At 37.2% G+C, this 18,001-nt stretch overlaps 1 protein-coding gene across 2 annotated transcripts in view; it reads right to left on the bottom strand.

The window, feature by feature from the left end:
- LOC588883 (poly [ADP-ribose] polymerase tankyrase) overlaps positions 1-18,001 on the bottom strand; it is a 53,470-nt gene that overhangs the window by 14,922 nt on the left and 20,547 nt on the right. For both annotated transcript variants that reach the window (XM_011673181.2, XM_788547.5), the window contains exons 22-39: positions 17,514-17,681; positions 16,971-17,009; positions 16,455-16,527; positions 15,813-15,991; positions 14,783-14,865; positions 13,571-13,680; positions 12,293-12,527; positions 11,323-11,482; positions 10,751-10,827; positions 9,592-9,892; positions 8,681-8,824; positions 7,642-7,756; positions 7,335-7,449; positions 5,842-6,112; positions 5,077-5,218; positions 1,746-2,009; positions 1,212-1,477; positions 586-773 (exon numbers count right to left, since the gene is read on the bottom strand). In XM_011673181.2, coding sequence (XP_011671483.2) covers positions 586-773; positions 1,212-1,477; positions 1,746-2,009; positions 5,077-5,218; positions 5,842-6,112; positions 7,335-7,449; positions 7,642-7,756; positions 8,681-8,824; positions 9,592-9,892; positions 10,751-10,827; positions 11,323-11,482; positions 12,293-12,527; positions 13,571-13,680; positions 14,783-14,865; positions 15,813-15,991; positions 16,455-16,527; positions 16,971-17,009; positions 17,514-17,681 — 2,930 coding nt within the window. The remainder of the gene's footprint in view (positions 1-585; positions 774-1,211; positions 1,478-1,745; positions 2,010-5,076; positions 5,219-5,841; positions 6,113-7,334; positions 7,450-7,641; positions 7,757-8,680; positions 8,825-9,591; positions 9,893-10,750; positions 10,828-11,322; positions 11,483-12,292; positions 12,528-13,570; positions 13,681-14,782; positions 14,866-15,812; positions 15,992-16,454; positions 16,528-16,970; positions 17,010-17,513; positions 17,682-18,001) is intronic.

Below are 18,001 nucleotides of genomic sequence, written 5' to 3'. Positions count from 1 at the left end.
TGACGTCATTTTTGTCTTTGTTTAATTGATATTATCTCACTTATCGATGATCGATTTTCTCCCAGATTTGGATATGTTGTAGCTGAGATAATTCTCTATTAAAATTATGCCATTTATTTTTCATTTGGATGACGTCATCATAGTTTAATATTCGATTAAAGGCGACAATGCATAATTTGTCATATGTGCGTGTTATGTCTATGGGAGGTCACTTTTTTCAAAACATGAATCTGCATGACAATGTGTTTTGACCAGTATCTCGGTTGTTATTCAACAGTTTTCTCCCAAATTTGAGTATGTTGTCGCTGACACTATATGTTATCTAAATCACCCCTCATTTTTCCGATAAGATGTCAGAATCACGCTCATGTTCATTATCATAATGATGATAATCATCCTCATCATAATCACTACTATCAAGATCATCATCATAATCATCATTGTTTACATGTCTATATAACTTCTCCCTTTTTCAATATAGTAAATATTATAATCTATTATAAGACTTGAAGACAGACCACCTTATTCGTCTTCGTGACGAATTAAATTTCTAGTTATTATTATTATTATTATCAAATTACATACCCGGCTTCCTTGACCTGACTATCTTCGTCAACCTTTGGTTTGGGGTACTTTGGCAGGTCCTCTAGGTTCTTCTCATTCTCCTCTTTGACTTTGGTGAGCAGTGCCTTGGCATCGTCCCTGAAGTAGACGGGCTCCCGTGCCCAGTTATAGCCGTCTGTCCAAGTACTCTTCTTCAAGGTAGGAGTTTGCTGTATAGAAAATGCAGTATTATTTTTTAATATCGGTATTAAAACTTTGAGAAACAATGATTGAAACTATTGCCCCAAGGTAATGTTGGAAGTATGGCATGATGAGATGAAGTCAAGGAGCTAATACAGCATCAAGATCAATTAGAGCTATAATTTCAACCATGACCTGAAGCAAGCAATCAGGATTTATTCTACATACCACATACAGTCTGTGAATCTTGAACAGGGCAATGTTGGTAAAAGTATGCCAGTCAAAATGCATTTTGTTGTACAAATATTCCTTTTCCAATCAAAGAGTTTGCACAGTGCATGTGTCTTAGCCGTGTATTTAATGCTATCTTCGCACACATTTCAACTGAAAAAGAGTGAAACAGAGAGGTGTACGGGCCTGTGAATTGGCATCCCTTGCAATACACTGAGTACATAACATGAGCATACCATCTGAGGTTTCTTGATGCCCTGCAAACTCTGTAACAGCTCTGCCATGATGTATGAGCCCGCTTCCAAAGCATAGTCCAGTGGGGACTTCCCTTCGCTGTCCTTGGTATCAAGGGGAACCCCCAACTCATGGAACAGCTTCAGCATGGCCTCGTTCTGGTAAGTGCCATAGTCACAAGTACGCATCATGTGATGGATGACAGTGCGCCCTCTAGAGTCCTTTGCTGACAGGTCGACATTACTGGTCTTGTTGAATGGCTCCACCTCTGATATGGAAAAGACGAGAATGGATGATTGTTTAAAAACATGATTTAAAACACATTTGAAACATATTGTTAAAGGTTGTTTTAAATACTGAGTATTGAGGGCTCACTTCACAACATATATTCAGCATTAAATTGAAAATTTAAGTTTGGTTTGTGTTTATTTTGAGTGTGATCGCCAGATTAACTCTGTATGGAGAAACAGTGTGCTCCTGTGTTACATTAATTAAGCAGCTGTCTCCAACCATGCAAATGGCTCAATCATCCTTACTTGCTGGTTCATCTTTCTTTGCTTTGTCATCTTTTGTGACTTCTCCATTCTCCTGGCTTCCATCATGATCCATGTCCTCCTCCTCCTCATCATCATCCTCTCCATCACCGTTCTCATCCATGTCTGCATCTTCATCCATGTCTGCATCTTCATCCTCATCTTCGTTCTCCTCATCATCTTCGTTCTCCTCATCATCCTCATCCTCGTCCCCATCCTCGTCCTCCATATCGCTGTCATCTCCATTGGTGAGAGCATTACCTCCAGCTGGGGTTAAAGGTCAAAGATGAGGTTAAGTACTGGTCACGCAATTGCATCAAGAAAGACACCATCTAAAAGCTATTCTGATCGATTGATCTTATATCAAATAGGCATCATTGGTTGCTGTGAGGTATAGGCCCCATCTTAGAAAGAGTTGATAATAATTGCAACTTATTTGCGAACGATATCAGTCACAAATATTTAAATAAGAGATGCCAGACTGCAAACTTGCGATTGTTGGGAGGACTTGCAATTAATTTGGATCAATCGCAACTCTTCAAAAGAAATGTTAAACTAGATGGAATTTTGACTGCGTGCAGTCGAAAATGATGCCTCCGCCATAGAGCAATTTAAACAAGTTTGGAGTTTAAATCTCCAGTGGTTCTTGAGATATCATGATAACAATCTCAATGTATGGAATTTCATAAGTTGACCTCTGTGACCCTTGACCTTTGACCTACGTGCTCCAAAATCTAATCAGATTGTCTTCCTATGGTGATACACACTATCATTAAGTTTGAAGTTTAAATCTCCAGTGGTTCTTGAGATATTATGATATGGTGATACATACTATCATTAAGTTTGAAGTGAAAATTCTCCAGTGGTTCTTGAGATATCGCGATAACGATCTCAATGTATGGAATTTCATAAGTTGACCTCTGTGACCCTTGACCTTTGACCTACGTGCTCCAAAATCTAATCAGATTGTCTTCCTATGGTGATGCACACTATCATTAAGTTTGAAGTTTAAATCTCCAGTGGTTCTTGAGATATTATGATAACAATCTCAATGTATGGAATTTCATAAGTTGACCTCTGTGACCCTTGACCTTTGACCTACGTGCTCCAAAATCTAATCAGATCGTCTTCCTATGGTGATACATACTATCCTTAAGTTTGAAGTTTTTACATCTCCAGTGGTTCTTGAGATATCATGATAACAATCTCAATGTATGGAATTTCATAAGTTGACCTCTATGACCCTTGACCTTTGACCTACGTGCTCCAAAATGTAATAAGATTGTTTTCCTATAGTGATACACACTATCACTAAGTTTGAAGTTTAAATCTCCAGTGGTTCTTGAGATATCATGATAACAATCTCAATGTATGGAATTTCATAAGTTGACCTCTGTGACCCTTGACCTTTGACATACGTGCTCCAAAATCTAATCAGATCGTCTTCCTATGGTGATACATACTATCCTTAAGTTTGAAGTTTAAATCTCAAATGGTTCTTGAGATATCGCGCTAACAAACTCAATACAAGGAATTTCATAAGTTGACCTCTGTGACCTGTGACCTTTGACCTACGTACTCCAAAATCTAATCAGATTGTCTTCCTATGGTGATGCACACTATCATTAAGTTTGAAGTTTAAATCTCCAGTGGTTCTTGAGATATTATGATAACAATCTCAATGTATGGAATTTCATAAGTTGACCTCTGTGACCCTTGACCTTTGACCTACGTGCTCCAAAATCTAATCAGATCGTCTTCCTATGGTGATACATACTATCCTTAAGTTTGAAGTTTTTACATCTCCAGTGGTTCTTGAGATATCATGATAACAATCTCAATGTATGGAATTTCATAAGTTGACCTCTATGACCCTTGACCTTTGACCTACGTGCTCCAAAATGTAATAAGACTGTTTTCCTATAGTGATACACACTATCACTAAGTTTGAAGTTTAAATCTCCAGTGGTTCTTGAGATATCATGATAACAATCTCAATGTATGGAATTTCATAAGTTGACCTCTGTGACCCTTGACCTTTGACATACGTGCTCCAAAATCTAATCAGATCGTCTTCCTATGGTGATACATACTATCCTTAAGTTTGAAGTTTAAATCTCAAATGGTTCTTGAGATATCGCGCTAACAAACTCAATACAAGGAATTTCATAAGTTGACCTCTGTGACCTGTGACCTTTGACCTACGTACTCCAAAATCTAATCAGATTGTCTTCCTATGGTGATGCACACTATCATTAAGTTTGAAGTTTAAATCTCCAGTGGTTCTTGAGATATTATGATAACAATCTCAATGTATGGAATTTCATAAGTTGACCTCTGTGACCCTTGACCTTTGACCTACGTGCTCCAAAATCTAATCAGATCTCCTTCCTATGGTGATACATACTATCCTTAAGTTTGAAGTTTTTACATCTCCAGTGGTTCTTGAGATATCATGATAACAATCTCAATGTATGGAATTTCATAAGTTGACCTCTATGACCCTTGACCTTTGACCTACGTGCTCCAAAATGTAATAAGATTGTTTTCCTATAGTGATACACACTATCACTAAGTTTGAAGTTTAAATCTCCAGTGGTTCTTGAGATATCATGATAACAATCTCAATGTATGGAATTTCATAAGTTGACCTATGTGACCCTTGACCTTTGACATACGTGCTCCAAAATCTAATCAGATCGTCTTCCTATGGTGATACATACTATCCTTAAGTTTGAAGTTTAAATCTCAAATGGTTCTTGAGATATCGCGCTAACAAACTCAATACAAGGAATTTCATAAGTTGACCTCTGTGACCTGTGACCTTTGACCTACGTACTCCAAAATCTAATCAGATCGTCTTCCTATGGTGATAAATACTATTCCCGAGTCTTAAGTTTAAATCTTAAATGGTTCTTGAGATATTGCGATAACGGTCAAACGGGACGTACGGACGGACGGACGTACGGACGGACGGACGGACGGACAACCCGAAAACATGATGCCTCCGGCACCACCTTTGGTGGCGGAGGCATAAAAATGACTGAAAATGACACACAATGGAAAGCACTGGACACTGATGTGGGTAAAAAGGCCCATATGAACATGTGGCATCAAAATTTTGTCCAAGGTCTAAAAACAAGTGTCTAGCCATATCTGAAATACGAGAGACACTTGTTACTGTGCTGTTCTTTCACTTGGGAAAAAAATGAGAGAGCTCACAAATAAGTAATGAACATTGATATCGGACCTTGCCCGCTTACAACACAACTTATAAATGAGACAATAATTTGATGAAAAAATAAACTGAGTACAGAGAAATTTGAATGCTTACATTTCCACTGCTTGACCCCGAAGGAACCAAGTGACTTAAAGCCAGTACCTGCGGTAGTCTTCTTAGCCGATGGGCCCGAGGTGTTATCAGTGGCAGGGTTATAGTCATAGTTCAGAAGAAGCTTCACAAGTTTGATTTTGTTCTGAAAGCAATGGAATAAATAAAATACAACAAATTGGTCAGAATGACAAATCGTCATGGAAACATGCATGAAGATGATCTATGTGTAGATGGGATTCTGAATAGATGAGGTGGAATGATGGCTCGATGATAGACCACTGTTTCATGACTTGAAAGCCCCCTATTCAAAACAAAGTTGATGTGCGACATGGATTGCCCTCGGTTGAGGTATTAATCCTCATTTCTATGTCCCTAGGATTCAAAGCACATGTGAGTGCTTATATTTGCTTTCTTTACATTCCGGGGGTGTTTCACAACGATCCTAAGTCTAACTTTACCCTAAGATGGACTTAAAACTTATGGAGAGCCATTTGTAGCCTTAACATAAATATATTCAAAAGCGAAAATTGAAATATTTTAGACTCTTTATACATTCCACGTCAAGAACATGAAATCTCCTTGATAATAGAAAATATGAATGATTTGAATCAACATTTTATGCCTTTTAAAATAAATTCTACAAAATATTTTCATGGACGTTAACAGCTTAATTGTTAAATCCAACTTAGAGATAAGTTCAACTTATCATTAATTGATCAATCAGATAAAAAAAAAAAAATTGCAAAAAGGTTGCACTAAACTTACCCTCCTGACAGCACACATGAGAGGTGTGAGCGTGTCCTTTCCAGGGAAGTTAAGGTCTGCTCCTTTGGTGAGCAGGAACTTCACCTGAACAAAGTCTCCCACTCTCAGAGCAGCCAGGAGAGGGGTGAGGTGGCCCACAGGGTGGTCGTCACGGTGATGGAACCACTCCTCTAGCTTGTCGGCATCGATGCTTTCCGCCCCCGCCCCCTCAAGCTCCCACAGGGGAACGGGGAAGGAAACGTTGAGGGAGGCCCCAATCTCCACTAGCCAGCTGTACACGGGAAGAATATAGTGTAAAAGCCACAGTTAATGCAGGCAGATAATTACTATAGTTGCGGTGATTGAGGTGTGGTTTTTCGTAACCAGGGCATCGTTTTACGATAAGTACAAGTTCAGTAACATCTCATTGAAACACGTGTTAAGTTAAATATTCTCCTTTTACTGGTATGTTGGCAAACTTGTACTTGTATCATGAACCACTGACATGAAGAACCTCTGTTCAATACCAAGTCAATGTGACACTGTGCCAGTGCCTGTTGGTAAGGCATTTTACAGACCTGCCAACCTCTGGAGTTCAAAAACTGTATTCTTTAGTGCCAAAAGTTGTATTTTACTGACAAAAGTTGTATTCTTGAAAATAAACACGGATTGTTATGCGGATCAATGCCTCTTAGCAGTTTCTACCTACAAGAATATTTTTTTTTATTGATCATTGGTTGAATATGCATTATTTCGTCACGACAGGTGTGTTTGATGAACCAATAAACATCCCCAAATTGCCGATGTGAGATGCTTGTAGGATACTTTACAGGACAGAATGGACATTTTGCCATTGAAAATGGCGGACGCACACACAAAATATTAATAGAAAAAAAAAAAAAAAAAAAAAAAAAAAAAAAAAAAAAAAAAAAATCATTTTTTTTTTTTTTGAAAATCGTATTTTATTAAGGAAAATTGTACTGTCGTATTTGCTTCTAAAAATCGTACTAAATACGACTAGATCGTACTGGTTGGCAGGTCTGATTTTATCAACCACTTATGGAATCACCTTCTGATACGATTTGAAAGCCTTAGGTCAACTACTTGCTTATCTATAGAAGATACTTGCTATCACAGTAGGGAGATAAAATAAACCATCAGTCCCAGTTTTATAGAACAAATCATTCTTACTCTAATAATCTTCAAATATGCAGAATCAAGTCTTAGAATATTTCTTGAAGCATTCATAAGAATAACCACTTCTCCATTTTGTCTTGGCGAACCTAGTAATAACGTCTCTAAGCACTTGAACAGATATTCCTAACCGAATGGTCTGGATTCATTTCTGCAGACAATGTGCATCATCTCTCCTCCCTGGAGAGTACTCCAACGACATGAGGGCACAAGGTAATAACATTATACAATAATAAGGCTTCATACATAAAACCAGGTCCCCATTCTATCCAGGATACCTATCTATGTTATCGCTGCGGAATTACTATTCCCTAACTCACCCGACTAGATCTGTGTCAAACTTATCACGCCTCCAGAAAGCTGTAGCTAGCAGGCTTCGGCCCTTCACATCAGTACTGGTCAGCGCCTGTTTGCTGTCTTGTGGCTTCATATGATCTACAAAACAAACATTGAAAGAAAAAAAAATATTCATAATTTAGCAGTTGTACTTCTACAAAAGTTTTTGCTGGTTTCTCAATGGCTTGCGATCACACAATTGGTCTACAAAAAAAATGGCAAGATTCAATTGGTATGCATCAAAGAAAGTTGCTGTTCTTGGAATAAAATATTTATTCTAAAGAAACTTACCCCACAAGAGCTTTGCAACCCCAAGGTTTTCGGAAAGGACGGCATATGTTAGAGGTGTGCATTTGAACTGGTCGTAGCTTAGACTTACTCCCTTTGAAAGGAGCTTCTCTGCAACCTGGTGTAAAGACGAATATGAATAAATTTCTGGGATTATATGACAAGATAAGGCATAGAATTGATTATAAATGAAATCATAAAGAGGGAGTTCTATTTGCAAATTAGCATATTATGTACAATCAGATTTTACATTAGTGTGAAAATATGTTTGAAATTTGTCATCAAAAAGCTGATGTCAATCTGCACTGATCATATTGTTAATATTCCTAAAGCTAATCTTCAACCTCTAGCAACAAGCCAGTTCACAGATACAATCTGCGCATGGGCAGATGAAGGTCATTTGTACCAAAATGGTAAACCCCACAGAGATGAATACTGGATATGCGCTCATGAAAGTTATGTAACATCATTCATTTATGCACCAACAGTACATTATATGATACGCAGGTGGAAGTATTCTTTTCAAGAGGTCAAACAAAAGATATTCATGAAGCACATCTAGGACTTTGGCAGTTATTATTTTAAGATGCTCAAAGTGGAACTTCTCCATGTGTAAAAGATCTGTGGATATTTGGGGTCATTTGTACCATGTGCTATCTGTAAACTCCCTTATAAGACTGAATTTCAAAAGAAAGTGCTTGTAATTAATTTTAAAGTTTTATTGTACAGTTAAATTGATGAAAATATATGGAGAAAAATTGCACAAACAAATACATATGTGGAAAACTGGGCGTAATTTAGGTAACTAATTGACTCAAATTCTTCAACTTGCTTTGCTTATTAATCAGGAAATTAGCATTCCCTATCCACGAAAGGACGAAACCAAAAGAATACCTCTCTCACTCTCTTTCTTTCTCTATCCCCTTTCAAATCCAAACTTTGGAGGACTACCAATCTGGTGAACACACCAACATGCCAACACTAACCATCAAAGATCAACTACCTTTCCATCATTACCCGAATTTCCGACCTTATCTCTTACCTTGGTACAAAGCTTATCCGTACGCTGCATGGCCAGGATGTGGAGGAGGTTCTGTTGCTTAGCAGCCAAACCATCGACTTTGTGTCCCCTAGACTTGGAGATCAGGTTCAGTGCCATCTGAAACCTGTGCTCCTCAATTGCTGCCTAAAATCAAAGAAAAACAGAAAGCATAAGCTTAATTTGCCTTAATTAATACGATGACTTGCAGTTTTCATTCAAATACTACAATGATCTGGGCACTGTCTTACAAACAACTGCGGTAAAATCAAATCAATAGAAACTCGAAACTAATTTCAACTCTGTACTAAAGAGACATGAGTTTGTAGGTTTAAAAATGATTGCGGGACTTACGAGCGATCCGGACCAATCGCAGATCTTTGTAAGACAGGACCATGGAGCCTGTCTTGCAAAAGGTTCATATCAACAGCAATATCACAATGTCTTACATATAGGTACAGTATGATGATTGATATCAATTGGAATCAATAAAAGTGCCCTGAATGGTTCCCCACTTCTTTTAACTGATTGTGTTCAACATCATAAATGCACGGTACATTTTTGTTTATATATAACAAACAATCACTGGAGATCTAACCTAGAGGTAATCAACTGAATATGAAAGTGTAAAACTCATGATGTAAACAGGGAAGGTCAGACCGACCTCGCAATGATTAGGAGGAATGGGTGTAATAATAATAATAATACTACAGCATTTGTAATGCGCCATCGATCTAGTAAACTATTCTGAGGCTCAGAGGGAGATTATTACCCTGGCTTTAGCACGGCTGCCATTACGGCGCTGTAGCATTTCAAGGAATTAATTCCTGCCAGGTACCCATTTACATCACCCGGGTTGAGTGTGGCAAATGTAGATCAATGTCTTGTACAGACATGGAGGAGTGTTGGCCTACCTTGATAGGTGTGATGTAAGGGACCTTGAACTTCTCCAGTCTGCCCATGAGCAGGAAGAGAATCCCCTGCCATCCATTCTTCACCACCCTCCTGAAGAGGGTCTCTGCGATGGTTGGCATCTCCTTCTTGCCCTTCCTCTTATCTTGGAGTGGCTTCCACACCCAGAAGTGCTCCTTCTTCTTCTCCTCCTCTTCCTCCTTCTTCTTCCTGGCCTTCTCCACCTCTTCGTCTTTGTGGGGCTCTAGGGGGGTCACGGTGGCTGAGATGTTGGCTCCTTGTTGCAGGAGGAAGATCACAACACTGCACGAGGGAAAGTGAGACAAAATCAGTAGTGTTCAAAAAGTAAAAATAATAATAAATTCTATTCCGAGGCGCACTAATTATTGCCCCGGCTTTAGCCTAGCTGCCATTACAGCGCTACTGTAACAGCATTTCAAGGAATTAATTTCTGCCAGATACCCCAATTACCTCACCTTGGTCGAGTGTGGCAAATGAATATTAATGCCTTGCCAAAGGACATTAGTGACGTGTCGGGGATCGAACCACGACCTTTGAATTTCAAGTCAAGTGCTTAAACCACTCGACTACCACACACAATGGAGCAATACATGGAGAGTTCAAGGTAATATATGTCGTTGCTATTAAAATAAGTTCATACTAAATTTAGTGCATGACACCTTTAGAAGATAATGAAATGTTCACAATAACCCATAACATAAATGGTATATATCACATTACAATACATAGAGATGTGTACTTTTTGTACTGCACGCAGCTGATCCTGCAGGCTAAAATATGTTTGGACAAAGAATGGCATTCTCTTTCTGAACAGCAAAGCAGAGTCAAGTTAGGACATAATGCAAAGTCTGAGTACATAGATATTTTTATCTAGTAACAAACAGATCATTTCAGGGCAATAAAAGATACATACAATATCAATCTCAGAATATTGACTCTGGAAAACAGTTTTGTGAGGGCTTTTGTTTTGTATTGAATTGATTGAATTGGTTAACATGACATGCGGATATTGTCTGTTTTAAAGATCAATCAGATATTTACATTATAATACAAACATCAAAATGCGAAAGCAATATAACAATGGTAACATCACACACCACTAAGAAGCAGAAAAGGAGTTAAAGAAGAGATGTATCTCACCTGATGTGCTCTCCCATACATGCCATGGAGAGTGGAGTGTTTCCGACAGAGTCTTTCATATCCGTGCTGCTTACACACTGCAAACAAACAGAGATGAGATGATCTTAGCAGCTGCCATTGCATAACAAGTGAAATCAGGTTAACATTCCAAAGTTATAATTCCACGAATGACATATCAATGCCTTCTACATTTCATGTTAGTCAGATTCTTTGATCAACAACCATTTGAAAGTTTGACAAAAGATGTTTATACCTTGAAATACAGATTTATTTACCCGTAACTAATCATAAGGATCAAGAGTGACTTTAAGGTTTCTCATGAAATACAAATGCACCACCTAAGTAACCCTTCATTCCTTGTGATCTACAATCCTTTTTTTTTTCCAAAGAAAATTTATTCAATCATTCTTTAGCAGAAACAAAACAATACATTTGAACAAAGTACATGTTGTGACATATCGGTAAAACAAACATTGTTGCAACAGTTGCACATGTCTCCATTTATCAAGTAATACAACAAATGTATTGAGTTTGATAGAAAGATCTACAATCCTACTGGCAGTATGACTTACCTCAGCAAGGTCCATGAGTGAGATGATAGCCCCTCTGAGTGCTGCAGCATGGATAGGTGTCTGACCTTGCTTGTCTGGGTGTCCTATCTTCTGTTTCCTCATTGAATCTTTCAGCAGACTCACCGCCTGAATAGGATCAATTTCTGAATTGTCGTTGGCACTGGAAAAAGAAATGATGGCTAGTAATCAATTTTTATAAACACCGATTCACACCGTTCCATATTTGAAGGGTACTTCTGATCAAAGATTGATTGTATGAATGAATGCATTGGTTGATTATTGTACATTGTATATTTACGTTTGCAGTATGGCTACTTGCCACAGATGTACGAACGAAACCTACATTTTCCACTATTAAATTACAGTACAAATATATCCAACCAATTAGTTTGCTTTGAAAGAGAGCAAAACTAAATAGAAACGAGACTGCTACTAAAAGAAAGTTTGGGTCCTGGTAAGGGTTTTAAAAAAGAGTAAAGCTCAGCGTTGTTTCAATTTTATCATATATAAGACAGACTTTCCATTTGAAGCATTTCTTGTGTTTGGCTTACCACGAGGCAATCTATATTTCACACAACAAATAATTAACATCTGTAATTCCAGAAATCAGGGTTTTAAGTTAGGAAAAGAGTAGAGATTTAGGTTACATAAAATGTTATTTCTAGGATTAAAGTTGTGAATGCAACTGGAACTATTAATTTACAGTGGAGCAATTGTTGTCTGGACCTGTGTTGTACAACCCTTTAAAGCCTCACTGTACTACTTGTAGCTACTTGCTCCCTCTATAAAGAAAACAATGCCTAAGTGGTGCCCGTTGGTCCCCCATGATCCTCTTTTTCTTATGTTAATTGAGAGCTGAGTTGACGAGATAGCCACCTGTCAGTGACCACACTGGGTGGTCTAATCCCTCCTGGCCAAATTAGTACAGACAGGCTTTAAATATACAGCTATCAATGATCAGTATACGTACTTATCCAGATTGAAGAAGAGGTAGTGTAGTGGCAGTCTTCCTTCCTTGTCTTCTGCAAAGACATCAGCCTTGTTGTCTAGGAGGAGCTCCAGGGCATCGGTGCTTGGATCCCTGTCATCGATGTAGGTCTTGCATGCATAGTGCAGGGGTGTCCTACCCTTCCAGTCTCTGGCCTGGATCTTAGCTCCCTTGTCCAGCAGCTTCTTCATGACCTGACAGATCACCAGGCTATTATCTGCACGAGGGGTAGTAGGAAGAGTGTGACAAAGTGTTCTTTTAAAGCCCCACTGCACTACTTATAGCTACTTGCGCCCTCTCTATATAGCAAACAATGCCTAATCCATACATGCCAACATTTGAAAATCAGAAATCTGTACAAATTATGCTATTTTAAAAAAAAAGAGGAACAATCCTAACTCTCCTATTCAATACTACAGACAAATTTGTACAGGAAGAGGAACACCTGCATTAAAATGATAATTATCTTCTCCCAAAAAGAGGAATGTTCCTCTTTAATCTGAACAGTTGGCATGTATGCTAATCGGTGACCATTGGTCCCCCATGGTCCCCCTTTTCCTGATGTTAATTGAGAGCTGCTTGTCGGTGACCAGTGACCATGCAGGGAGGTCTAATCCCTCCTGGCCAAACTAGTGCAGTGGTGCTTTAACACTTTTTGTTGGGGATAAGGTCTCTTATGAATGTAGTATTTGAATTAGATTCATGCCTGTAACACATCATATTTGTTTATTAGAAGGAGAAAAAATTGCATTCCGTTAATTAACTGAGAAGCAGTCATACTTGACAAGTCTGGGTAGGAGACCATATATAATTCCGCCAACCGTAAAACTTGTATCGCTGAATAATACAGTCAAACCTGTCTATAGTGACCACCCAAGGGAAACACAAAAAGTGGCCATTGTAGACAGGTGGTCTTTGTAGACAGGTTCCTTTAGTACATGTTTCAATTAAAAACCATTTTCAAGGGAAACAAAATATGTGGTCTTTGTAGGCAGGTGGTCTTTGTAGACAGGTGGTCACTAAAGAAGGTTTGACTGTAATTCAACCATGAGCAGATAAACCCACATTTTACTGATCTATTTTGTCATTCAACAAATAATTCATTTCCTTTGAGTAGTCTTCTTGAATTCATGCTTTTTAATTTCTGTTCTCCTCCCTCTCCTTTGAAAAGACAAACAATCTATAATCAGAATCATCAGATCATCTTTATCATTTACGCACAATACTAAACCAATGAGGGTGTACAAAATGGCTACTTACTGTGATGTGACATGGCAGCATAGTGAAGAGGTGTGAGCTTGTTGGGTTCATTGGGAGTATTCACAGTGGATGCGTTGGCTAGGATATCTACCAAATCAAAATGACCGTCCCTGCAAAGACAGATATAGTTTAATTGAATTTGAAATTTTTGAAACCATATAAAAGCAAAACATACAAAAGAAAAATAGATTCATAAAACATATAAAATATGAAGCAAATATATGACCAGGGCTTCGAAACAACAAATTGCCTGTAATAAAATTTAAAGTGCCTTAATGTAACAGGAATCCTAAAATCGCTTACAAAAAGACATACATTTATCGTACGCATATTCTTTAGGCATACAATATGAGAAAGCTAGATACATATAGCGGACAGGGTGTATTAGTATGAAATACTTGGTTGAAGTGTTCCTCCCTTTTCTTGTCTTTGTTTGAATGCACACGCAGTGTAAATAATATCCAATGAGAGGGGTGTAGAACCAAAATTTGATAGCTCAGCTCAAAAATTTTCGGATCACCAAGAAAAGGTCCTCAGAATTTCAAATCAGCCAGACATTTCGCTCAAATAGCTGCCAAGTTTAATTACTTTTAAATATCACTTGAAACATAAACTTCTACTTCAGTATGAAAATGCTTAAGGTCATCATGATTAGAGACCATCGGTATTATCAACACTTGTTGGCTGGCTGCACCACACACCCGTTTTTGTTCTTTTGTTTTGTTTTTTGTCTTATATATTATGTAAAAAACGTATTATGTAAAGGGAACCTTAATTACAAGCATAATGCTTCCAAGGTTTCCTCCTCATTACTGCAGATTATTGTTAGCATCATTTGTATTTAATGACTTGCCATCAAATCGTTTTTATTACTGCTGTATCTATCAAATATTATGTATATGTTTTGTTGTCTTGTATATGCCTTACTTTGTAAATTCTTTTCATATGCAGTTAATGTGGAAATGAAACCTAAATAAAAATTTAAAAATTAAAATTAAAAAAAAGAGATTCAATAGCAATAACAAATCCCATCTAAAGCCCAGACCCTGATTGGCTATGAGTATGTGAAATATCTTGATTATAACTTGTAATTAATGTCTCAAACTAATCACATGGTTGTATTTAGGCATTCTAGGTACATGTACATGCATGTATCATGGGCATGAGAAACATTCCACCTGTTAATTACATCATGTATGTATACATCCTTACCTCATGGCAAGATTCAGGGGCGTGGCCAGCTTGTCATTATCCTTCTCCTGGGATTTCAGATTAACATCAGCTCCTTCTTTCACCTGGCATAAACAAATACAACAAATATATCAACAATATTAAACAGTTAAAAAGGGGATTCACATCATATGCCAAATTAAGATTATGATGTCTATGTGCCTAGGTATAAACATCTTGTGACCTTCATAGCAGTATAAACACTTAACTTTACTGCCTTTTAGCACTTACTTAGTTGAGTGATTATGATACTATGTCATATAATTAATGCAAAATCCATCATGTGACTTTAGCACTAACTCTTAATGTTTCGGCTGACTTTGTGCAATGTTTGGTAACAACCCTTAACACATATATGTCTTAAAGTCATTTGTTGTATTGAAAGAAGATTAATTTGATTCAGTGACCATTGGAGATATAACAGGTTTCTCCTCCCTGAATAAGTGAAACATAAATATATTAATGAATAATCTAAGCAGAGCTTTCAAATTTCTTCACCATGCAAAAAACGTCCAGTCTCCAAAACAAAAATTAATTTCATCAGATGACGCTAATACAGAGATGCCAACCTTCTTCAACAAAAAAAAGTATTCTAAAGAGCAAAAGACAGTATTTTGGGACAAAAGACAGTATTTTTGAAAAAATCTCTCACCTTAACATATCGCCCAACCGAGCAGCTTAAAAAAAACGGCAGTACCACGTATATTTACCCGGATCGGAGCGCGACGTGCATATATTACATGTGCGTTGTTCGCAATGTGTGCAGTTTGGGGCCCGTATCATCATCCTGCATCATCCTCCTCATCGTTTAAAGACGTAGGTGCATAATACACTTACGACACAAAGCCCATGATCAGAGATTAAGAAAAACGTCATTTAAAAAAAAAAAAAAAAAATTAAAAAAACGTAACAAAACATACAAAAAAAACGTACTGCCGTATTCATAGCGAAAAAACAGAACAAATACAGCAAAAACGGAACAGTTGGCATCTCTGCTAATACAAGGACTTACAAGTTTCTGTACAAGCTTGATTTTGCCAGCCTTTACAGCGTGGAGGAGAGGTGTATGTCCTTCTTTATTCCGTACGTTGATGTCAGGTTTGTAGGAAAGGATAATGTCTAGGGCCGGGAATGGGGTATCACCTGGCCTCTCCTTCATTTCACACAGCAGGAGAATCACAGTCTTCTCAGCTGTATATTATTTTGTAAAAATAGAAAGCGAGCTAATTTGTGACATTGTGTGATGAATATTGCCATTGGAGACATGCGACTACAAGCCATTGGTAAGTACAAAATGCGTGTTAAGTACTCCTAGAGCCTGTAACAGCTTGCAAACGATTTGTAGTCAAGTTCATAAACCATATCCTTTCAATTAAAAAAAACCTTAATGTAAAAATTAAACAAATTTCATGAAATAGGATTTAATTCTTATAGGCATGTTTACTGTCCTGTACATTATTACATATTGGGAATTTGCATTGGCTACAACGACAATTACACACATACAGATTGAAATCTTTACTTCAACCATTAGACACTTTCAACAAAATTTGAGTATGACATTTTTTTTAATGATAAGATGGAAGATTTAAAGCAGTGGTAATCTCCAGAACTTGTAGGAAAGATCATACTAGCTGCATTTACATGTACATACCATGAACATCCTTTCTGTTCTCTTTTGTTAGTATTCTGGCATTGATGTCTGAATCAGAGAGTTCAAGCAAAAGCTGCAAGGAACAAAAATATATGAAATCATTACAACCTAACCTCGTAAAATATTTAGAAAGTAAGATTGTTATTTGTGCTAAAATAAAAATATCCCCTTATTTCTTGCTTATTAGAAAGAGGTAAGTTTTTCAGTTTAAAAAAAAGGCAATTAATTTTTTTTTAATGAAATGAATAAATTATATGTAACTACTAATTTCCATTGTTTAGTCAACACATTAACATTCATTCTTTATATCCATAATAGTTGAAGAGTTACATTTATTCATCATTCCTCTGCTTTTGTTGATATATTTTTAATTATACATAACAATGTCGAATGTATGTTAAAACATGTACATAAAATAGCACTTTGCATCCCTTAAACAATGACATGGTGTTGTCTACATGGGATTTAAACAACCATGAAAAGAGAGAGTACTGCAGTTAGGAGTTTTTTTCTTACCTTTAAGAAGGCTCTGCCTCTTTCAAGTTGATCGTTATTCTGATAAATGAAGAATGTTAATAGTAGAAAATTGATTTAGTGGCTTCTTCTAAGGTGACATACAAACGTACATACAAACGTACAGACAAAGTCCATTTCCTCCAAATGACTGAATGAACAGCACATATAGCTACTGATGATATGATGTCCATGATACAAGCCTTTTCTTTCAATCATACTATTTGAAATGTAATGTAATTTTTTTCAAATTCTATAGAACACTTCCAAAGAAATTTATTATAAAATCTGGTGAATCTAGCAACTGATATCACTTTTCAACATCACTATTACCAAAATCATATTGTTGATCATCATTATCACCATCTTCATCATCACCATTACAATCACCATCATCCCCATCCCTATCACCATCATCATCATCCCCATCGCCAACACATTCACCATCGTCATCATTTTAACCATCACCATCAACAATTATAATAATAATTACAATCATAACCAAAATCTCATCATAATCAGTATTAATCGTTATTAATATCATACCCTAAATGCGTTGTAGTAAGTAACTGCCCATCTGAGGAGTGGAGTGTAACCTGCTGAGTCTCTGGCTTTGGCAAGCTGCTTGATGAAAGCATTGGACTGGGCTGCTGCTGGGGTCTGTGCATCAGTGTCATTTGCAAGTTTGTCATCAGTAGAAGACACATTTTTCATCTGGCAAAGTTAAGGGTATGCAAGCAAATGAATGAAAATGATTTAAACATTGATGTATTTGGGATGAAAGCATTGTGGAGAAAATTATTTAATTCACCACCCAGGATGTTAACCAGTTTTCAATAAGAGCAGCAGCATAATATTACATTTCAATGAGTCAAATCAAGATGAGTGAAACATAAAAAATAGTGTACTTTTTCATAAATGTGACTCTCTATTGAAACACATACATGTAGCCTCTAATCCCTATATTGCCATAACCTGCTAATCCCACCTGAAACATCAGTGGTGTATCGTATGTTGGACTTAAAATCTTGAAA

The sequence above is a fragment of the Strongylocentrotus purpuratus genome, unplaced genomic scaffold (genome assembly GCF_000002235.5).
Source record: "Strongylocentrotus purpuratus isolate Spur 01 unplaced genomic scaffold, Spur_5.0 spur5_scaffold_5, whole genome shotgun sequence".
Taxonomy (NCBI): Eukaryota; Metazoa; Echinodermata; class Echinoidea; order Camarodonta; family Strongylocentrotidae; genus Strongylocentrotus; species Strongylocentrotus purpuratus.
This window is presented reverse-complemented; position numbering and strand designations above follow the sequence as displayed.